The sequence below is a fragment of the Sus scrofa genome, chromosome 12 (genome assembly GCF_054392235.1).
Source record: "Sus scrofa isolate SSC_HxYL_T2T_F1_AM1 chromosome 12, Sscrofa_HxYL_maternal_Yorkshire_Landrace_v2.0, whole genome shotgun sequence".
In the NCBI taxonomy this organism is placed as follows: Eukaryota; Metazoa; Chordata; class Mammalia; order Artiodactyla; family Suidae; genus Sus; species Sus scrofa.
The window spans coordinates 40,717,896-40,742,262 of NC_139394.1; the positions used below are offsets into that span (position 1 = coordinate 40,717,896).

Here is a 24,367-nt window from a genome sequence, read left to right on the forward strand (position 1 = left end):
GGACTCAATTCCTTTCTTCTTGTCTTCTAAGGTAGCACTCTCTAATAGAAATATGAGTTGTATGTGTAATTTTAAATCTTGTAGGCACATTTTAAAAAGTTTTAAAAAGTGAAATTAATTTTAATGTATTTAACCCAATATATCCACAGTATTTCAGCATATAATTATATATGTACACGGTATTAATGAAGTGTTTTACTTTTTTTTTTAACTAAGTCTTTGAAATCTAATATGCATTCTATACTTAAGAGTACATCTCAGCGTGGCCTGGTCACATTTACAAGTGCTTGATAGTGATGCGTATATTGGTTATTGCATTAACGGTAACAGTTCTAGGGCTTTAAGCCCGGGTGAGCTTGGCACTGTTTATTGGTGAAAGATATCTTCTGTCTGGTTTATGAACCCTCCTGGAATTGTATACTAAATTATGAGTGTACTCTAGAATCTCAAAGGTAGGGGAAACCTTCACTTTATGTCAAGTTATCCACTCTTTGCCAGATTGGCCATAGTACTGTCTTATTTTTCCTTCCTTCAGCCTCTCTATGCTAGTCTATCATTAATGCCTGATATCAGGATTATTATACATCCTATTTCTGAAATGTTGAGCGATGATGTAATAGTACTTATGACCTATGAAATTTCTCTATGATGCTTGAGTCATTAGGATTTGCATGGTCAGTTTCCCATATCCTCATGCTTTCCAGAAACATCTATGACAGAAAATTAAGTGCTTAAGACTTCTTCCCCTCTGTTTTTCCTTCCCCATTAAGCTTTTACTATCATTTCTTAGTGTGATTCTTAGAGTCATACAAATCTGTACTTTTCAACTATTGGTTTTTGATATGAATGATAATAGAGAATTTTTTTTCTGAAGGGGAGAAGGGAATGAGCAACCATTGCCTAAGCAGAACTGACCAGGCAGTGTTTGAAATCACGGCTTAATATGTATTAAATCAATTCTCACAACAACTCTATAACTCCAATTTTACAGTTGTTAAATCTGCAGCACTGGCAGGTTAAGGAACTGGTCGAAGGCCATCTTTGTAGGCATTGGAGCTTTGTAGGTATTGGAGCTGGCTTAGAGAACATGAAAGATATCAGACAGATTGTAGACCCCTGTATCTCCTGCACCTACATCTTTTTAAGGAGATAAGAATTAGTAAAATAGAAGACTTAAAAATTAAAAATAGTAGTAAATATTATGTTGAGCCTCTGAAGTTGTAAATCAGAAAAATATATTGCTTTCTAAGGATTCTTTAATGCATAGTGTAAGTAATGTGTTTATTAAGTGGGCAGGAGTATATACAAAATTCACAGATAAGGTGTTATATTCTGAATTTTTTTTTTTTTTTTTTTTTTTTGCTATTTTAGGGCCACACCTGTGGCATAAGGAGGTTCCCAGGCTAGGGGTCAAATTAGAGCTACAGCTGCTGGCCACACCACAGCCACAACAGTATGGGATCCCAGCCACACCTGTGACCTACACCATGGCTCACGGCAATGCTGGATCCTTGACCCATTGAGTGAGTCCAGGGATCGAACCTGCATCTTCATGGATCCTAGTTGGGTTCCTTAACTGCTGAACCATGAAGGGAACTCCTATATTCTGGATTTTAATATAGTTCTTTTGTTCATAGAGATAAGAAACTGTAAATTTTCATTAAAGTTAAAAAATTACTGTGTGGGCAACAGAAATAGAGATTAATGTAGTGATTCCCAATCTTGTCTGGATGTGGAATCACCTTGAAAGATTGAAAAAATATTGATGCCCTGTTTTAACCTGGGAGTATGGCCTGGCCTTTGGGATTTTTACTTTTATTTTAATTTATTTTATCTCTCTATCCCTATCTATCTATTTTTGGTTGTGCCTATGGTATGTGGCAGTTCCTAGTCCAGGAATTGAACCTGTGCCACAGCAGTGACAATGCTGAATCCTTAATCTCTAAGCCATCAGGGAACTCCTGGGCTTTGAAATTTTTAAAAGATATTCTGTGGTTCTAATAAAGGTTTTGAAAACTATTGAATTAATGGAATAAAAATTTTAATTGTGGTAAAATAATGTACAACAAAATTTACCATTTTAGCCATTTTTCAGTGTGTGGTTCAGTGACATTTAGTACATTCGCATTGTTGTGCAGCCATCACCACTATCTCCAGAACTTTTTCTTCATTGCAGACTGAAAATCTGCCCATTAAATAATTTCCTACTATCTCCCCCCCAGTCCTTAGTAACTATCATTCCAGATTCTGTTTCTGTGAATTTGACCATACTTAAGTGGAATCATATAATATTTGTTCTTTTGTATCTGGTTTATTTCAAAGGTCCTCATCCAAGAAAGCATACACTTTCTTTTTTTTTTAAGATTGAATAATATTGTGTTGTAAATTTATATCACATCTTGCTTATCCATTTATCTGTTGATTGACATTTGGGTTGTTTCCACTTTTTGTCTTTTGTGAATAATGCTGCTATAAATATTAGTGTATAAATATCTGTTCACGTTCTGCTTTCAGTTCTTATGGGAATATACCCAGAAGTGGAATTGCTCGATAATGTAGTAATTCTATTTTTATTTACTTTTTGAGGAATTACTATAATCTTTTCCACAGTAGCTGTACCATTTTATATTCCTACCAGCAGTGTAGGACAATTCCAGTCTCTACATTCTCACCAGTACTTCTTTTTTTTTTTAATGGTAGTAGCCATCCTTATGGCTATGAAGTGGTTATTCTTGTTGTGATTTGCATTTCCTAAATGATTAGTGATGTTGAGCTTCTTTTCACATGGTTGATGGCTATTTGTGTATCTTCTTTGGATAAATGTCTGTTCAATCAAGTCCTTTGCCCATTTTTAATTGGTTGTTCGGATGACTAGAACTTTAAGTCAGCATTCCCTTTAACTAATTTTAATGATTTTATGACAAGGCCTTTAATGTGCCTTGAGTTCCCCAACAGCAAAATGGGATATCATCTTTCTATATGTACCTAACAGAAGTGCTAAATGCAGTATACATAATGACATAGTATTATTACATAATAACTACTATTATTAGAACAGCAAACTTTAACCTGTAAGCATGTTTTCATTTTCGGTCTTAGAAATAAATAATTTTTTTAAAGTACTTAGGAAACATATTTCTGCAACAGAAGATTATCTGTTTAGGTTTCATCTGTAAAGCTTCCTCACTCTTACCTTTTTGTTGTGGTTATTAAAGTAAAAGCTCCTGCAGAGGAAGTTTATTCTCTCCAATATTCTATTGTTTTTGGCTGTGCCTGCGGCATATGGAAATTCCCAGGCCAGAGATCCAACCCGAGCCACAGCAGTGACAACACTGGATCTTTAACCACTGGGCCACCAGGGAACTCCTCTACAGTACTTTATAGTAACCAGCAGTACCTTGGATTCTCATTGTAGTTGCACAGATTTGTTTTAATTCCTCATTTTTAAGTGTCAAGTACCAAAAATGGGGTGATGTTATAAAATGATCTCTTTCCTTGAAAGACAAGTCATTGTGAATTTAGTATGGCACTGTTACCTACCATTCACTTTGGCCTTTATGTTTTCTGACTAGATGATTATCTTCAATACAGGCATACTTCAGAGATATTGCAGGTCTACTCCAGATCACCACAATAAGGAGCATATCATAATAAATGGAGTCACACAAGAATTTTTTGGTTTCCCAGTGCATATAAAAGTTACGTTTACATTAACTATAGTCTATTAAATGTGCATTCTTTAAAAAAACACTATATATAACTTAATTAAAGATACTTTATTGCAACAAAATGCACACTATCATCTGAAACCTTTAGCAAGAAGCAATTTTTTTTGGTCTTTTTTAGGGCCGCACCCATGGCATATGGAGGTTCCCAGGCTAGGAGTCTAATCGGAGCTATAGCTGCCGGCCTATGCCGGAGCCATAGCAACATGAAATCCGAGCTGTGTCTGCGACCTACACCACAGCTCATGGCAACACCGGATCCTTAACCCATGGAGGGAGGTCAGGGATCGAACCTGCAAGCTCATGGTTCCTAGTTGGATTTGTTAACCACTGAGCCATGATGGGAACTCCCAGAAGTAATCTTTGCAATAGTAGCACCAAAGATCCCTTAATACAGATCACCATAACAAATAAAAGAATAATGAAAAAGTTTGAAATATCATGAGAATTACCAAAATGTGACTCAGAGACACAAAATGAACATATGCTGTTGAAAAAATGGTGCCAACAGACTGTTCAGTTACACGGTTGCCACAAAACTTCAGTTCGTAAGGCACTCAGTTATCTGTGAAGCTCATTAAAGTGAGGTTTGCCTGTATAAGAATTTCAGAAAATTTATCACCTATTTAATATATTTAGTTTTTTTCTCCTATGTCATGCACAAATATGGCTTATAATTTTTTATTGATTGATTGATTTTTGTCTTTTTAGGGCTGCAACCACGACATATGGAGGTTCCCAGGCTAGGGGTTGAATCGGAGCTTCAGCTGCTGACCTGCACCACAGCCACAGCAAAGCCAGATCCAAGCAGAGTCTGCAACCTACACCACAGCTCACAGCAGCACCAGGTCTTTTGACTCACTGAGTGGGGTCACCTGAGTCCTCATGTATAGTAGTCGGGTTTGTTACTTTTGAGCCACAATGGGAACTCCCAAAGATGTTTTATTTTAAACCATTTTATATTACAATTAGATCAGGCTATATTGGAAACATGCTGACAGCATAGGAGGTGGTGTTTTTCTGAAAATAAGCAAATGGAATTGAGAGCTTTCTGTTAAGTGGGACATTGTAGTTAAATAATGGGAGTGGAGAGATTGCTCATATCTGTTGGAATATTGGGTTTTTACAAGATTCTTTGGAGACCAATTTGTCACTTTATATCACAGAGCCTAATTTTATTTTCTGATTTAAAAGTTAAGGTGGTCATATGCCCATTGGAGGTATTGAAATGCTATATATTGGGCCTTCACTTTATGGGCTGTGATTTTTATATGTACCAGATTATGTTTACTTTCCTAAATAATATTTTAATAAAACTTAAGTAATGTACTTCTTTTTAGCATTTTTCAGACCACAGTAATCTCTTAAGGAAAAATTTTATTCACATTGTTTTTGCTTTTTATGATGTCGTGGCAAAAAATCCATTTTGAATATCCTTTTTTATTATGTATGAAGTGAAACAGTTGAAAGCTGTATCTTTAATTTAAGAACTATAGTTCACAGATTACATGTGAGGATATAAAATTCAGGTCTCTTTGCCTCTTTGTCTTTTAAAGTTAAAGAACTCGAGACTGTTTTAGGTTGTTGCTTACCCTGAAATGTTTTTGGAAGTATTTGCAATTCAAATTTTGGAATCTGCTGTTGAGTTACTAAGTAAACACATAGCATTCATAATAATTTGTATAGAATATTTACTTGATCCCTGAAATTAGTCCAGTTACAATTTCTCTGTGCAATAGATTATTCTTGCTTGAGTCACTTTAATAAATGTTTTCCGTGACATAAAGAGCATAACGTATTTTTAGTAATTCCCCTTTAAACTTTTAAATGTGGCTCCCTTCTGAGAAATTTATCTTTTTTTTTTCTTTTTTTGTCTTTTGTCTTTTTAGGGCTGCACCTTTGGCCATATGGAGGTTTCCAGGCTAGGGGTCCAATCAGAGCTGCAGCTGCCGGCCTACACCACAGCCACAGCAACGTGGGATTCCAGCCATGTCTGTGACCTACACTGTATACAGCTCATGGTAGTGTCAGATCCTTAACCCACTGAGTAAGGCCAGGAATCGAATCCACATCCACATGGATACTGGTTGGGTTTGTTAACCACTGAACTATGATGGGAACTCCAAGAAATTTATCTTTTAATGTTTCCTGAAAAACCTGTAAAAAACTTGTAATGTTAAAGTATATGTATATTCATTCTAACTAGTTTAAAATGAAGTTTTCTTAACTTTTTTTTTAGCATTGTTTTTTAAATTGTCATATCTCTTTATTGTTTAGAGAGAGAAATGCTTTCAAAGTTGATTTCTGCCTGTTTTATATCAGTACATATAATGGACATATCCTTCTCAGAAATTAAACACAGGTGGTTTTACTCAGATAAAAACACTTTTGAGTTCCCTGGTGGCTCAGCAGGTTAAGGATCCAGCATTGTCACTGCTGTGGCTTGGGTTACAGCTGTGCTGTGGGTTTGATCCCTGGCCCCAGAACTGCATACTGTAGGCATGGCCAAAAAATACTATTTATAAATTTTGTCATGTATTTATATGCTGTATAACTCAACCCTAACAGTTACGGAAGAATTCTGTCAGGAAAGAGGATGCTCAAGAGAGAAGCACAAATTTGGCTACATATACATGCATTTCCACATTTATTAATGGGATGAGTTGCATATATGTTTGTTTAGATGCATTCTTTGAGGAAAATAAATGTATGGAGGCATAGTGGTTATTTTTAAAAACCCTAATGTTTCAACTGGTGTCAAAAGTCAGGTTTGATATTCTTAACAAAGGGTATGAGAGTCACACTCTTTTTTTGTTGTTGTTTTTGGTCGTGCCCACTGGCATGTGTAAGTTCCTGGGTTCCTGGCCAGGGATCAGATCTGCTCCACAGCAGTGACTCAAGCCACGGTAGTGGAGAGTCACACTCTTGATTTGATTTTTTTTTTTTTTTTTTTTGGACTGTGTGATAACATAGGCCACACCATAGCTTTGTTGAGAAACATTTTTATTTTTCAGCTCTACACTTTCCGGCCTGTTTGTATTTCTTTTAAATTATGTTTACAAATGAGCAAGTTCTTTATTTCTGTATCAGCTATTGCTGTGTAACAAACCACCCTCAAAACATAGGAGTTTAAAAAAGCAGTTATGTATTCTTTTTTGTTTTGTTTTGTTGTTTTTTTTTTTGGTCTTTTTTTGCTATTTCTTGGGCCGCTCCCGCAGCATATGGAGGTTCCCAGGCTAGGGGTTGAATCGGAGCTTCAGCCACCGGTCTACACCAGAGCCATAGCAACGCTGGATCCGAGCTGCGTCTGCAACCTACACCACAGTTCACGGCAACACCGGATCGTTAACCCACTGAGCAAGGGCAGGGACCAAACCCGCAACCTCATGGTTCCTAGTCGGATTCGTTAACCACTGCGCCACAACGGGAACTCCTAAAAAAGCAGTTATGTATTCTCATTGATGTACTTGCAGGTCAACCAGGGGTTAGCCAGTCTAGTCACATGTAAACTATAGTGTGGGTAGGGGTGAATTCCACATGATTCTCATCCTCCTTAGACCAGTGAGTAGTCAGGGCATGTTCTTATGGCGATGAAAGAAGCACCAGAAGGCAATCCAAATTACGTAAGCATATTTCTAGTTTCTGCTTGGTCAAAGCAAGTCACAAAGTAAGCTGTTGTGACTCCAAGTCGGTGGTTGGGGAAGTATATTTCACCTCAAATGGGGAACTACAAAGTCTGGGTAAAGAGAGAGGTGAACATGGAGTTCTTGTCGTGGCTCAGCAGAAACAATTTTGCCCAGCATCCACGAGGATACAGGTTCCATCCTTGGCCTTACCTCACTCAGTAGGTTAAGGATCTGGTGTTGCTGTGAGCTGTAGTGTAGGTTGCAGACATGGCTCAGATCTGGCATTGCTGTGGCTATGGCCTAGGCCAGTGGCTACATCTCTGATTCAGCCCCTAGCCTGGGAACCTCCGTATACCACAGGTGTGGCCCTAAAAAGACAAAAGAAAAAAAAAGGTGAACAAAACATTACAAAGCTACAGTCATCAAAACAGTGTGGTACTGGCATAAAGACAGACATGTAAAAGTCGTGTGTGTGTTCAAATGATCTTTGACCACGATGCCAGGACCGCTCAATAGGGAAACTGTGTTCTCTTCAGTAAATGGTGTTGGGGAAGCAGCCTATCCACATGTAAAAGAATAAGATTGGACCCTTATCTTATACTATAATTAACTTAAAATGGATTTAAAAACCTAACTATAGGACCTAAAACTATAAAACTCCTAGGAAAAAACATAGGGGAAAAGCTTCAGTTATACTGGATTTGGCAATGATTTTTGTGGTTATGATACTGTAAGCATAGACAACAAAAGCAAAAACAGACAAATGGGACTGTATCAAACCTAAATACCTTTTTGCATCAAAGGACATAATCAACAGTGAAGAGGCAGTTTATGGAATGGGAGATAATATTTGCAAATCATTTATCTGGTAAGGTGTTAAAATCCAGCATTATAAAGAACTCTTACAACTCAACAAAGTATCATATAGCCCAATTAAAAATTGGACAAAAGACTTCAGTGAACATTTCTTCAAAGAAGATATACAAATGGCCAATAAACATATGAAAAAAATGTTCAACATCACTAATAGAGAAATATAAATCAAAACCACAGTGAGAGATACCATTTCACATCTGTTAGGATGGCTACTATTGATAAAATGAAAAGGTAACAAGTGTTAGAAAAATTAGAGCCTTTGTGCACAGTTGGTGTGATTGTAAAATGGGGCAGTCATTGTGGAAAATGATATGAAGTTTCCTCTAAAAATTAAGAGTTCTTTTTGTGGCTCAGCAAGTTAAGAACCCAACATAGTGTCCATGAGGATGTGGGTTCAATCCCTGACCTCACTCCGTAGGTTAAAGATCCAGTGTTGCCGCAAGCCACTGCATAGGTTGAAGATTCCGCTCAGATCCAGCATTGTGGCTGTGGCATAGGCCTGCAGCTGCAGCTCTCGATTTGACCCCTAGCATGGAAACTTTCATATGCCACCGGTGTGGCATTTAAAAATTGTATACAAAAGTGCTCTATGAACCAGCAGTCTTACTTCTGAGTATATATCCAAAAGAATTGAAAGTAGGATTTGGAAGAGATATTTGCATATCCGTGTTCATAGCAGCATTATTCTTACTAGCCAAGAGGTAGAAGCAGCCTAAATATCCATTGATGGAGATGGCTAAGCAAAATTGTTATACAATGAATTCATCCTTTAAAAGGAAAGAAATCCTGTCACAAGCTACACTGTGGATGAACCTTGAGGACATAATGCCAAGTAAAATAAGCTGGTCACAGAAAGGCAAATATTATATGATTTGACTTATGTGAGGTATCTAAAGTAGTCAAGTTCATAGAAGCAATAAGTAGAATGGTGGTTGTAAGGGGCTGGGCCGGGGGTAGAAAGGGGAGTTGTTACTTAATGTAGTTTCAGATTTGCAAAGTGACAGAGTTCTGAAGATCTGTTTTACAATGACACTAATATGCTTAATACTACTAAACAGAACACTTAAAAATGGTTAAGATGCTGTACAGTGGGAAAATAAAAAAAAATAAAATAAAATAAAAATGGTTAAGATAGTAAATTTTATGTTGTGTTTTTTACTGTGATTAGAAAAATGAGAGGAATTCCTCTTGTGGCTCAGTGGGTTAAGAACCTGACTAGCATCCATGAGGATGCAGATTTGATCCCTGGCCTTGCTCAGTGGGTTAAGGATCTGGTGTTGCCACAAGCTGTGGTGTAGTCACAGATGTGGCTCAGATCCCTCTGTGACTGTGGCGTAGGTTGGAAGCTGCAGCTCCACTTCAGCCTCTACCCAGGGAACTTCCATATGCCACGGGTGTGGCCCTAAAAAGAAAATTTTTAAAAATGAGAGAGAGAGGTGGAGAATTGAGACCCTCTAACCCATTCTTCCACCAATATTAAAGTTATTAATTCCTTTTATCAAGGAATTTACAGCCTGGCAGGGAGATCAGTTAGTCAATAATAGTAATGTTATGACAAATATTATGATAAGCGTAGACTAACATGGGAGCACAGAAATGATGGTTAAAAGAGTATTGAGGACTGATTACGTAATGGAGAGAAATTTGTGGTAAACAAGGGTAGTTCTTGGTGGGTCGAGTATCTCTGCCTAAAGAATTTGGTAAGGATCAGATTGTAAAGAGCCTAAAGTGTTATGCCAGATATAGCATGGTTATATAAGATATTAACATTAGAGGAAAATGGGTGAAGAGTATATAAGAGAATGCTATACTATCTTTGTAACTTTTGTGTAAGTTCAAGGTTATTCTAAAAATTGGTTTTTTTTTTTAAAATAAAAGCTGCTAGTATGGGGAAAATATAGTAATCACTGATTAATGTACTGAATTCATAAATTTAAAAAATTTATATGAGTAGTTTGAAGTAATAGAATGGAATTATAAATTTAGAAAAATTAAAGGTCTGTACTTAATTACTCTTAGTCTCATTCCCTGGTAATAACCAAGTTTTGTTTTTTATTTTTATTTTTTAACTTTTGTGTTAATAACTTCTGGTGATTACTGCCATATTCCAGAGATGTTTTTACCTCTAGGCCTTGACTGATTAACTTTAGGCAGTGTCTATTGGTTCTTTACAATGAGAGATTTATTTTATTAGTTATGTTATTTTCAGTTTTTGTCTTGGTCCCTTTTTAACTTGAATGATATGCATAAATTTCAGTTTCTTATTTTATCAACCTCAGACATTTTTCTTTGGCTGCACCTGCAGCATGTGGAAGGGATTGAACCTGAGCCACATTTGTGGCCTGCACTGTAGCTGTGGGAATGCTGGATCCTTAACCTCCTGTGCCACTTCCTAGACATTATTTTTTGACATAGATATGATGAAGAAATTCTCAGCTCTGCATTACTCTTCACCTCTTTACTTTCTTTTTCCCACTTTTATTAACTGTAGTATTACTTTAACTATAACTTAACTTATTATGCCCTTGCTTTGTTCAGAAATAATTCAACATTCCAAATGAGAGTGGTTAGGTGGTGGGGGTATGCGCTGGGGGTTTGGGATGGAAATGCTATAAAATCTGTTTGCAATGATCACTGTATAACTATAAATGCAATTGAGTAATAAAAAAATGCTATATTAAAAAACAAAACAAACAAACAAAAAGAAATAATTCAACAGATTATTTGCAAGTAACATGCAACAGATTTTGAGCTTATTATATTTTAAAGAATTGGTTTTTTCAGATGATTCTTAAAGATAAATGTGTGGAGAAGGAATAAGGAAAGTGGATTCTTCTTCATATACAACCTCATCCTCTCCTGGACTATTTCTAAATTTTATCATAAGGATATGTCTGCTTTCCTCTTGGGAACTTTTGTTTTCCAACTGGTATACCAGCCATATCTAAATTTCATAAGATTCTATTTTGCATATAACTTTGATTCTAGGATGCCTTCAGTGTAAGACCAATCATTATTTTAAAATAACTTTTCAATAGACCATGATGGAAAATAATATTAAAAAAATATGGAATTCCTGTTGGGGCGCAGCAGTAAAGAGTCTGACTAGTATCCATGAGGATGCAGGTTCAATCCCTGGCCTTGCTCAGTGGGTCGGGGATCTGGCATTGCCGTGAGCTGTGGTGTACATCACAGATGCAGCTTGGATCCTGTACACCTAGATTTTTTTCACCAAAGTAACCTTTCTTCTTTACTTTAAAAACATTGTTTTGACACTATACTATTTTGGCAGCCTGCCTTTTCCATTAAACCCACTCCCCCACCTTTATTTGTTTTGGTGGCTGTGTTACAATTATATGTGTGATTAATTTACAATTATATATGTGTAAACCTAATTTGTTTATTTCGTTTTATTTTTTGGCCATGCTGGTGGCATGCAGAAGTTCCCAGGACAGGGAACTTGCCATGGAGTGACCTGACAGCAGTTGCAACACTGGCTCCTTAACCAGTAGGCCACCAGGGAACTCCTCCGTAACTTGATTAACTAGTTCCTCTCTTTGGGAACTAGTTGTAAACAGTGCTGTCAAGAACATTTCTTACAGGGAGTTCCTGTTGTGGTTCGGTGGGTTAAAGATCCAGCTTTGCTGCAAGGTGCAGCATAAGTTGCAGATGCGGCTTGGAGCCTGTGTTGCTGTGGTTGTGATGTAGGCCTCAGCTGCAGGTCTGATTTGACCCCTGGCCGTTTCTTACGGCTAAGTCATTGTTCGTATCTGTTTTTTGTTTTTTTGTTTTTTTTTCTCTTTTTTTCTTTAGATGATGAACTAGAATTTCTGGGTTAAAGAGAACATAAATTTTTGTGGTATAACTTTATAAAAAAGAAAAGCAAATTAACTTTTTTTTGGCTATAAATCATTGCTAAAATATAACTTTTTCTTCTTTGTTAGTGAACACTTGTCCTGCTCTTTCACCTTTTTCTTGCATGGAGACAGCAATGTTTGTACCAGTGTGGAAATTAACCAACATCAACCTGTATACCTTCTTAGTGAAGAGCATATCACCCTTGCTCAACAATCTAATAGTCCATTTCAAGGTAGATTTATTTTATTGACTTAGTTATTTGATTTCTTTATTGTTGTTTCAAGAACATTCTTACTGAAATTGGCAGAGATTAATGAGATTTCCCCCTGGTTTTTATCTTAGTGATGATTTTGATGTAGTTTACTTCTTCCCCATTAGAGTATTAAGTCGTGAAATAAGATTTTTAATACAAATATTATTTAAAACGTTCTTGAACATGAATGTTAACATTTTAAAGTGTTCTTTTAAATAGTCTTTAGCTGGTGTGCATGTTTATATTTTCAAGGTTATCTTGTGTATCAGGTCATATAAACCATTTTTAACATTGATATACAGAGACTTTGGATATAATTCATTCCATGAAAATGGTTGAACTCTAGAGGAAGTATTTTATAATAAGATTGCTGATTTGTTTCTAAGGACTGGCAGTATGCTCTTATTTTAATTCTAAGCCTAATGTTTGATCTTTAAAAATTTATATGGATAGTATAGAATAAATACTTAGGTTTATATATATAAACTTAGATTTATATATATATATGTATATATATAAAATATATAAGCACATTGTGTTTCCTCAAATTGCTTTTCCTTGGTGGAAAGTCAAGAGAAGTTGAGGATATACAAATAATCTCAGTTTATGTTGAAATTCCATCCATCTGAGATTTTGGGGTAGACAGAATTTTTAAGATTTTATAGTAAACTCAGTGTTGTACTTTATCTTCGTAATTATAAAGTAGAGTAAATGATTTTCTCTGATTGTTATGAATTTCCTTTTCTTTTTTTGAATTGAATAATTACTTGCCATACTATGCAGTGTCATCTTATTTGGTAACTTAACAGTCTTAAGTTACTTACTTGATATCTGTTTTGGTTTTCTAGTTATCTTAAGCCCATTTGGACTAAATGGCACTCTCACGGGACAGGCATTCAAGATGTCTGACTCAGCTACAAAAAAATTGATTGGTGAATGGAAACAATTCTATCCTATCTCATCTTGTTTGAAGGAGATGTCTGAAGAAAAACAGGAAGATATGGATTGGGAAGATGATTCTTTAGCTGCGGTTGAAGTTCTTGTTGGTAGGGATTCTGAATATTAATCCTAGGGGAAATAATGTGACTGTATAATATTAGATTTTGTTGAATAATAACTCTAATGTCTTAGTGGCTTTTAACACCAAATGTTTATTTCTTCCTTATTTCCTGCTTGCATTGTATAAGGGCTGCAGCTTGGTTGCAGTTTGGTTCCTTGTATCTTCTCATTCTACTACCTGGGTTCAAGGAGTACCCAGTATCTGGGACATACTGTTCTTAAAAAACAGAGGAATAATAGAGACTGAGCCTAACGATATAAGTGTATTTAAAGCTTTCGCTAGGATATAATGTATGTTGTATCAATTCACTCTCTATTAGGCAGAACTAGATATATGGCCAAGCTAAAGTCATTGGGGCAGGGAGATACATTCTACCTAGAGGGAAGCATGCTAAAGGCGGGGAGAAAATAATTGTGAATGAATAATATTTGCAGGCTGGAAAGTTGTTACTCAGTTATGCAGTATTTTAACATTTGGTAAAACTGTAGCCTCTCATGACTTAAAAGGCAGAAAATATATGCCTAAAGAACTTGTGGCTTTGATTCACTCTGTCCAGGTCAGCTCTGTTGGGGTTGGTTGTATTCTATATGTCTTCTTATTCAGGGACCTAGATTAACAGGGTAAACTATATTTGAGACACGGTCATCTCAAGGCAGAGGACATAAAGTGGGAGAGACTGCACTGATGATCCTATAAGTACATCTAAAGTTCCTGTTGGGATGTGGCATCTGTCACATGTACTTATATTCCATAGCAAGTTGCATAGCCAAACCTATCATTGAGGTCAGTATATATACACCCCTCACCTTTGAGAGACATGGGAGGTGTCGGGAATATATGATTGAGCAGATAATTGGGATTAAAATTTGCAACACTGTATTTAATAAATTTGTATGGTAAATGTTACATGTGAAGATTACCTTATTTGGTTTTTTTAATGAATTAGGAATACCAGTATTCAGTTTCAATAATAATTTCAATAAATGCATTATCAGAGTAGTTGTGTCAAAAACAGAAACAAAACACAAACATATATTAGGCTTTTAAAATAGAGACATGTAAAGAAGAAAATAGAAAATGGTCCACAATTCTAGTGCCAGTTACTTTTGTTAAAGTTTTTTAAAAATGCCATCAAATTTACAAATAAAGATTTTAAGAGTAATACACAATTATGGTTCAAAAATCTGAGAACAAAGAGAAAAAGCTGCTTTCTTATGGTCTCTGCCACCACGGGTAACCATAACTACCAGCTTGTGGTTTCTTCCAGGCAACCTTATGCCAGAAGGAGTGTTTATTTATAAAAATACATTAAATGTAGTTTATTTTAACACGCAATCATATTAGATCTACTTTTCCAATAATGAACTTTTGAGTGAAACTAATCCCACTATAGTCACAACAGTAATTGATTTTCCCATCTGTTTTCCTTCCCTTTTAGCTGGTGTCCGAATGATCTACCCAGCATGCTTTGTTCTAGTCCCTCAGTCAGACATTCCTACTCCTAGCTCTGTGGGATCCTCTCACTGTTCAGCTTCTTGCTTGGGTGTCCACCAAGTGCCTCCTTCCACAAGAGATCCTGCTATGTCCTCGGTTACTCTTACACCACCTACATCTCCTGAGGAAGTCCAAACGGGTATTGTATTAATTTATTTCATTAGCTCTAGTGATAAATCTGTGGTCTTGAATATACCAGTTAAAATAATTATTTTAAAATAATTTTGGGAGTTCCCCTTATGGTGCAGCAGAAGTGAATCTGACTAGTATCCATGAGGACGAGGCTTCAAAACCCTGGCCCTGCTTAGTGGGTTAAGGATCTGGTGTTGCCATGAGCTGTGGTATAGGTTGCAGACATGGCTCGGATTCCATGTTGCTGAGGGCCAGCATTTGCAGCTCCGATTAGACCCCTAGCCTGGGAACTTCCACATGCCATGGGTGCAGCCCTAAAAAAATAAATAAATAAAATAATTTCACACTTACCGAAGAGTTTGAAGTACAGTACAAAGAACTCTTCTCATTCAGATTCTCAGATGTTACTGTTTGCTCCATTACCCTCTCTCTGTATGCATACCTTCCTTATCATTGGTCTGAACCATTTGAAAACATGCTGCACACATGATGCCCCATTGCCCCTGAGTACTCAGTCTATTTCCCAAAATTAAGGGCATTCTTCTATATGACTACTGTTTAATCCTCCAAGTCAGGAAATCAACATTGATATAACACTACAAGCCAGTTCCCACCCCCTGTTCAAATTTTTTTTTGTTTCCTATATTTTAAAATGACATGTTGGAGTTCCTGTGGTAGCTAAGCGGTTAACAAACCCGACTAGTAACCATGAGGTTGCGGGTTTGATCCTTGGCCTTGCTCAGTGAGTTAAGGATCCAGCGTTGCTGTGAGCTGTGGTGTAGGTCACAGGCACGGCTTGGATTCCTTGTTGCTGTGGCTGTGGCATAGGCCAGTGGCTACAGCTCTGATTGGACCCCTAGCCTGGGAACCACCATATGCTGCGGGTGGGGCCCTAAAAAGACAAAAAAAGACCTAAAAAATGAAAAATAAAATAATGTGCTTTTAAGCTTACAAGAGAGCTGGGGCAAGTTGTGTCAGAAATTAGGGGGAAAAAAACCCAGTGTTATTTTAAACCTACCTTTATTCTCCTACAGCCTGTTCTTTTTTATTTGCAGTTGATCCTCAGTCTGCTCAGAAATGGATCAAATTTTCTTCAGTTTCTGATGGTTTCAACTCTGATAGTACTAGTCACCATGGAGGAAAAATACCCAGAAAATTAGCAAATCATGTGGTGGATAGAGTTTGGCAAGAATGCAACATGAACAGAGCACAGAATAAGTATGTATATTAACTTTCAGGTATAAAAATTACATGTTGGTAGTTACTTGTAAAGAAAAGATATTTAAAGTATAAACTGTTATTCATATGATTTTTAATTCAGAAAATTTTTAAAAATTCAATTGTAATGCTTAATTGAGGGTTACAAATTTTTTCTGAATTCTGAAGAATTTTATATTTTTACATCTTAGGAGGAAGTATTCGGCTTCATCAGGTGGTCTGTGTGAAGAAGAGACAGCTGATAAAATAGCATCCTGGGATTTTGTTGAAGCCACACAAAGAACAAATTGCAGCTGTTTGAGGTAGATTTTTTTTTCCCCCATTTGATTGATGTGTGTATATGTGTGTGTGGTAGTTTCTTATGCTGTTGCATACTCATGCCCCACTTTGTTTGAGGTAGCTTCTATAAATATAGCATGTTAGGATTTTTTTCCAAAAGAAAATAGTTTGAGAAGAACAAAAATTCAGTAATTAGGAGATGATTATAGAAATGCATACAAATATATGTCATAAGTTCTTACATAGTTAGCAGAGCTGGACTGTGAAAGCTTGGTTTTGCAGCCAAATAAAAGAATTTTATACTGAGTTATGGTGAATATATATATATATATAGCATCTGCAGTGTAAGGAAAACATAAGTTTCTAGATAAATGTGTTCATAAATGGCACTGTGTCTGAGAAATTTCTCCCAAAGGTTCTCATAGAAAAGATGGTAAAAATACAAGCTTTCTAATAGACTGTGTTGTTGAGAGATTGATAGAGGAATGGAGGTACTTGGAATTCTTTAGGCAATGGTATTTGTTTTATATACTGAGGACTTTAATGAGATTTGGTTAGCAGACGCATGAAGGTTGTATTGCTAAGTTCATTATTTTATTCTACAGACTAAGGGTAGATCATATGTTTTTGCAATCAAGTAAACAAATAATGGCATTCGGAATCCCTAACCAGGATTTGTGAATGAATAGTTTGTTGGCCACACCCTTCTTGTTAATGGATGTAAGCCAAAGGAATGGAGTGCCTACACAGATTACGGCCAAGGTTTTTCTTACATTAGCTCTGTTTGAGTACAGTGACAGACTCTCAAGTGTTCTGATGTGGTTTTGCATAGGTTAAGTCAGTCGTGTTATAGATTCTTTGGATTAAAGACTGTACAGTTTTTTAAAGTCAGGCAACTTGTTGAAAACTTGCCTCTTGTTGATAGAGAGATTGGAATAAAAATATGGATAGATGACCTCCTGTTTAACAGTTTAAAATAGTTACAAACCATATGCACCTAGGGTGATATGAAAACCAAACTTAAAATGCGGGACTCCAATGCATTATTTGTCTTGAGACTAGAGATTGGCAAACTATGAGCCACTGGCCAAATTTTGTTCACCCCCTGTTTTGAGTGGCCTTTGAGCTGAAGTGGTTTCTATGTCTTTAAATAGTTGAGGGAAAAAAAGAGTATTTTGTGAAAATTATATAAAATTGAAATTTTAGTGTCCATAAATAAGAATTTATTTGGACAGAGCCACATCTGTTCATACATGTATTAACACATACATGTATTAACTGTGGCTGCTTTCACAAAGTTGAGTAAAAGTTAGACTGGAGCCCCGGAGCCTAAAGTATTTTTACCATCTGGTCCTTCACAGAAAAAGTTTGTCAGTCCCTGGTCTAAATAAGACCAATAGAATGCTTAAATGAAATTGGGTTTTTCTTTCTCTATGTTGGCGTTTTTATCAAGCGGTTCTTTTGAAGTTTCTAATCTAGGCTTTTGCTTTATTCTTTTTGAATAAATTTACCCCTCTAGTAAATACAGTGTTTCTAATTGTTCACCTTTTTTTTTCCCCCACTATTGGGTTTTGTACTCTAGATTTCCCATCTAACCCCACCCCCCCGAAATCTGGTTCTCTTGCAAATAGGCTAGCTGAAGTAGCCCTTGACCATTCTCTAATTCCTACTACCTCTCCCTTGAAGTATGACTAAATTGGATATTATCCTTCCACACTGTTTTTGGTAATTTGGTGTGTTATATGTGTTTTTCCACAATAATGTGGATGTATTTGGCAGTTTATTTTTTTCACTTTATGGGCTTAGATCTTGCCATTCAAGTTACTTGTGGATCTGCTTTATTGTTTTAAAAAACTTCTTGGTATTCCACTGAATGGAAGTACCATAGTATATTTGATCATCTGGATTTGATGGACAAATAGGTTGTTTCCAAAGTTTTTATTGTGTTTACTTTTTAAAAAATAATACTTTTGTAACTGTCAATTATTAGGTTTCTTTTCTTTTCTTTTTTTTTTTTTTTTTTTTTTTGTCTTTTCTAGGGCCGCACCTGCACCATATGGAGGTTCCCTGGCAAGGGGTCTAATCGTAGCTGTAGCTGCCAAGCCTACGCCAGAGCCACAGCAACGAGGGATCTGAGTCGTATCTGCAACCTACACCACGGCTCACAGCAACACTGGATCCTTAATCCACTGAGCAAGGCCAGGGATCGAACCCACAACCTCATGGTTCTTAGTCGGATTCGTTAACCCTGAACCATGATGGGAACTCTTGTTAGATTTCTTTTTAAATACTACTTTGTGATAAATGTCCTAGGAGTTCCCTGGTGGCTCAGCAGGTTAAAGATCTGGCATTGTCACTGCTGTGGCTTTGGTTACAGCTGTGGTGCAGGATCTGTCCTGGCCAGGGAACTTCTGTATGCCACGGATATGGCCGAAAAAGAAGAATAAAAAAAAAAAAAGATGATGATCAGCCTGACTCCTTCATTTTAAAATTTTTAATCATGTGTTCTATGAATAAAAAGTTTTCTTCTTTTGAAATCTGTATTTTTTTTTCTTGACTTATTGCATTGGCTAAAACTTTCAGAAAAATTGTCAAATAGGGAGTTTCCTCTGTGACGCAGTGGAATCGGCAGCATTTCTGCTGCACCAAGGATGCAGGTTTGATTCCGGCCCAGCAAGGTGGATCAAAGGATCCGGCATTGCTGCAGTTGTGGGGTAGTTCACAACTGCAGCCCAGATCTGATACCTGGCCTGGGAACTCCATATGTCAGGGGCCAGCCAAAAAAGAAAAAAAAATTGTTGAATACAAATTTTGAGTATATTTTTGCTTTGTTCCTCGTCTTAAGGGGAAATTATTTAGTCTTCCATCATTAGGTATGATGATATTGTTTCTCATAGATGTCCATTATTAGATTAAGTTCTGAGTCTTTTTGTATGCTTTCCGAGTCTTTTTATATGAATAGGTGTTGAATTTTGTCATTTTTTTATATTTAATGAGATAATCATGTGATTTTTCTTTTATTCTGTTAATGTGATGAATAATACTCTTTTATGACTGTGTGCCTTAACATTCCTGCGACAAATCCCATTTGGTTATGATGTATTCGTATAGATTACTTGATTGTTAATATTTTATTAATGATTTGCATCTGTGTTCTTGAGGTATGTCATACTATAATTTCCTTTTCTTATGATGTCTTTAATTTTCGTGTTGGGGTAATGATGGATTTCTCTTGTGTCCGTTTTGATATAACTGCAGTTTTCTTTGATGACTTTCATGCTTTTTTCCCCTGTGTACGGTAAGATGTCCCAGGCTCTGTATAATCAGATATTTCAGCATGTTCCCTCAGTAAAGAGTTCTTTGAAGAAGTGCCTGCCATGCTCTTTAATACTCTTTCTTTTAATATTCAAGTTACCCCTGCTATAACAAAACCATCAGAAAAATAAATTTTAAAAGAAAACTAAAAAAAACCCCAAAAAAACCCAATGAATACTGCAAATCCTGCACATTTTTTCCCTGTTATTTTAGTTAAAAATATTTTTAGAGACTTCTTGTTGTGGCTCAGTGGGTTAAGAATCCTATGTAGTCTCTGTGAGAATGTGGGTTTGATCCCTGACCTCTCTTCGTGGGTTAAGGATCTGGTGTTGCTGCAAGCTGTGGTGTAGGTAGCAGATCTGCTCAGATCCAGTGTTGCTGTAGCTGTGATGTAGTACTGCACCTGCAACTCCAATTTGACCCCTAGCTTGGGAACTTCCATATGCTGCAGGTATGGTTGTAAAAAGAAAAAATATTTTTAGGAGTTTCTTTTGTGGCTCAGTGGGTTAAAGATCCAGCGTTGTCACCGCAATGGCTGGATTCAGTCCCTGGCCTGGAAACTTCCACATGCTGCGGGTGTGACCAAAAAAAAGTTTTATGGGGAGTTCCTTGGTGGCCTAGCAGTGAAGGATTTGACATTGTCACTGCTGTGGTTCAGGTTTGAACCCTGCCCTGGGAACTTCCACATGCCACAAGTGTAGCCCCCCAAAACAAAACAAACAAAAAAGCAACAACAATCAGAAAATTAAATACTTTTTTATGTACATCAGTACCAGTTGAGTTTGGAAATCTGAAAGTGCCTGGTGTTTTTACTACATTGAAAGAAATCTTGGAGTTCCCATTGTGGCTTAGCAGGTTAAAAATCTGACATAGTGTTGAGGATGCGCGTTCAGTCTCTGGCCTCATGCTGGGTTAAGGATCCGGCATTGCTGTGGAAGTACTATAGGCCTGCAGCTAGCCTGGGAACTTCATATGCTGCAGGTGCAGCCATCAAAAAAAAAAAAAAAAAAAAAAATTAAACTCAATACAATTACTAGATTTTTTTAGGTATGTAGTTTTTAAGTTCTTCAATTCAGAATTGCTTCACATCATGAGGAAGAAATTCTTTTAGGCATTTCCTTTTCTTTTCCTTTCCCAGTCGGCTTTTTTTCTGTAGTGGTAAGCCTTGGGAGAAGGTAGGTATGGTATGGGACCCATCAGTCAACTCCAGGGCTATCTAGACTGACCTAACTTTAATCTTGATTGATCTAACTTCAGTCCAGTAAAATAAGTTTTTTAGCCAGTTGCTTTAGAATTGTAGATGATGACTAAGCTCAGCCAAGACATTGACAATGGTTTATAACAATTACTAATAGTAAAATATCTGGTACATAAATGAATAAATTTGAATCCTTTTTGCCCTACAATAATTCAAATCTTATCTCTGTTTATTCAGGTACTAATTTAATTATATAAGTCAAATCATCTTTGGCTATCTGATCACAGATTAAATGACCATGAGAGAATTGGCATTTATGGATCCTTGTACATGCTGTTAGTTTTAGGTCACCGAACAAAGTATTTTTTATATATAAATTCAAATAATTTTACTTTTAGGCTTATATGTGAAAAACAAATGATATCTGAAATGTCTAATAGTGTTAACTTGTGTACTTAGATGTAATAGTTATACTATAAGTAAACTTTTCTTTTAACTTTTTAGGCACAAAAATCTCAAACCAAGAAATCCTGGACAAGGACAGACGCCATCTTTAAGTCAGCAACAACAAGTACTTCCTAAGCACAAGACCAATGAAAAGCAAGAAAAGAGTGAAAAACCACAAAAACGCCCCTTGACTCCTTTTCACCATCGTGTATCTGTTAGTGATGATGTTGGCATGGACACAGATTCAGCCAGCCAAAGACTTGTGATCTCTGCCCCAGACAGTCAAGTGAGATTTTCAAACATCCGAACTAATGATGTAGCAAAGACTCCTCAGATGCATGGCACTGAAATGGCAAATTCACCTCAACCACCCCCACTTAGTCCTCACCCATGTGATGTGGTTGATGAAGGAGTGACTAAAACACCTTCAACTCCTCAGAGTCAGCATTTTTATCAAATGCCAACACCGGATCCCTTGGTTCCTTCTAAACCAGTGGAAGATAGGATAGACAGTTTATCCCAGTCTTTCCCAGCTCAATTCCAGGAAGCTGTAGAACCTACAGTATATGTTGGTACAGCAGTAAACTTGGAAGAAGATGAAGCTAATATAGCCTGGAAGTATTACAAGGTCCCAAAGAAAAAAGATTTAGAGTTTTTACCACCTCAACTTCCAAGTGATAAGTTCAAGGATGATCCAGTTGGACCTTTTGGACAGGAAAGTGTAACATCAGTTACAGAGTATGTATTTTTTTAATAGTCACTATTATAATTTAAGGGTGGAAATGATGTAAGTTCTTAATTCTAGGACTCCAAAATGGTTTCAGGATAGAATTTACAGTAATAAATCCTTTGAGTTTTAATTTTGCATAATTTCGGAGTTCCCTGGTGGCCTAGCAGGTTAAGGATCCTGCATTGTCACTGTGTGGCGTAGATTTGATCCCTGACCTGGGAACTTTTGCATGCTGTGGGTGCAGCCAAAAATTTTTGCATACTTTCTTTACTGTGTTTTTTCTTCAGGGAACCTCTTATGAAATATTTTAGTCAACAAAAAGTGGAAAAAATGAGAGTATTTATTCATCAACCAACTTAATTAAGAATTTAAATTCGTCATCAGCCAGCTTAAGGATTTTACATAACATTTAGAACTGCTATTTACTGTTTTTCTTCCTCCATTCTTCTTCCATTATCCTGAATTTGATATTATCATTTCTGGACATATTTTTATTTTTAATTTTTATCTATTTATTTATTTTTTGGCTACCCTACGGCATTAGGGAATTCCTGCGCCAGGGATTAGATCTGAGCCACAGTTGCGACCTATGCTGCACTTGTGACAACACCGGATCATTAACCCACTGGGCTGGGCCAAGGATCAAACTTGCCTCCCAGCACTCCAGAGATGTTGCCAATCCTGTTGTGCTACAGCGGGAACTCCTCTACATGTCTTTATACATACAGCTAATATACATACAGTTAATTCATTTTATTTGCTCTCTAGATTGCTTTCTTAAGAATATGCCATAATTTATCTCTTGTTTTTGAGACGGACATGTTGATTATTTTCAGTTTTTCACAATGGATGTAACAGTGAGCTTTTTTGTACACATTTTCTCATATACTTATATAAGAATTCCTCTAGGGAATATAGCAAAAAAGTAGAATTGGTAGGCCATGTATGTTCATATTCAACATTAAGGGTTGTTGACAGGTAACTTTCCAACTATACCAGTTTATACCTTCATCAACCAGCAGAATATGGTTCTATTCTACATTTTTCTCAGTACTTGGTATTTTAAGACTTTGAATTTGGCTAATCTGCTGAATGCAGAATGGCATCTTATTGTCTTAATATATGTTTTCCAGATTCCTAGTGAGGTTAAGTATCACTTAAAAGTGTTTATGGGCCTATACATAATGTTTTTTAGTTTATTTTCTTTATTTTCCTGGTTTATTCTTTTCATATTTTTGTTATTAATCTTTTATTAGTTATATGTGCTGCAGATATCTTTTTAGCCTATTGTTTTTCTCTTTTTTTTTTTTTTTCTGATTTATTCTTTGTATATCCTGGCTGTTAATCTTGTATTAGTTGTATGTGCTACAAATCTCTTCCTCCATATGTGGTTTGCCTTCTTTGTCCACATTATGTATGATGTACTCTGGGGCAGAGGTAGGCTTTTTTCAGGTCTTCCTTTCCTTTTCTATGTTGTTCTGATTATATTTATCATCTGTCCCGTAAGCTTTTTGCACTTTTATCTATAGTTTGTTTTTAAGGTGAAAATCAACCAGCCATTGTATTTATTCTACTATTATATTTGTTAAAATTGTCTACCTATTTATCAACGAAAGGCCAAATGGTATGCAAAGATTATATTTCCTTCTCTAACACTGTTGTCAATGAAAGCTTTTAGGATCTTTAGCTTTTGAAATTTCATAAGAATATGTGTTTCTATAGTGGTCTTTTATTCAGTCCTTGTACTGGATTTTTGAGTAGGGCTGGTACAGTTTGAAGTCTTTTTGGCCCATCACTGAAAAATTTCTCATTTTCTTGGATGATGTCTTTAGTTTTTTCTCCATTCTCTGCAGAACTTCTGTAATTCAGATGTGGAACTTATGTATTTTCTCTCATTTTCCATCTTTTTTCCTGTGGGGATGCCTTAACTTCTGGCCTTTATAGTATTAATATTTGTTTCTTAATGTTTTTTAATTTCTAAACTTTTGTTTAAAATAGCACCCCTGCTGGAGTTCCCATCATGGCGCAGTGGAAACGAATCTGACTAGAAACCGTGAAGTTGCTGGTTCGATCCTTGGCCTCGCTTAGTGGGTTAAGGATCCGGCATTGCTGTGAGCTGTGGTGTAGGCCGGCAGCAACAGCTCCGATTAGACCAC

The 24,367-nt window shown here is 36.4% G+C and overlaps 1 protein-coding gene across 2 annotated transcripts in view; it reads left to right on the forward strand.

The window, feature by feature from the left end:
• Nucleotides 1–24,367, forward strand: part of MED13 (mediator complex subunit 13) — a 96,915-nt gene that overhangs the window by 17,388 nt on the left and 55,160 nt on the right. For both annotated transcript variants that reach the window (XR_014821283.1, XM_021067300.2), the window contains exons 4-9: nucleotides 12,172–12,317; nucleotides 13,187–13,384; nucleotides 14,837–15,031; nucleotides 16,080–16,242; nucleotides 16,434–16,544; nucleotides 21,539–22,219. Coding sequence is in view for 1 of the 2 variants with exons in the window: in XM_021067300.2 (XP_020922959.1) it covers nucleotides 12,172–12,317; nucleotides 13,187–13,384; nucleotides 14,837–15,031; nucleotides 16,080–16,242; nucleotides 16,434–16,544; nucleotides 21,539–22,219 (1,494 nt within the window). In the remaining variant the exon portion in view is untranslated. The remainder of the gene's footprint in view (nucleotides 1–12,171; nucleotides 12,318–13,186; nucleotides 13,385–14,836; nucleotides 15,032–16,079; nucleotides 16,243–16,433; nucleotides 16,545–21,538; nucleotides 22,220–24,367) is intronic.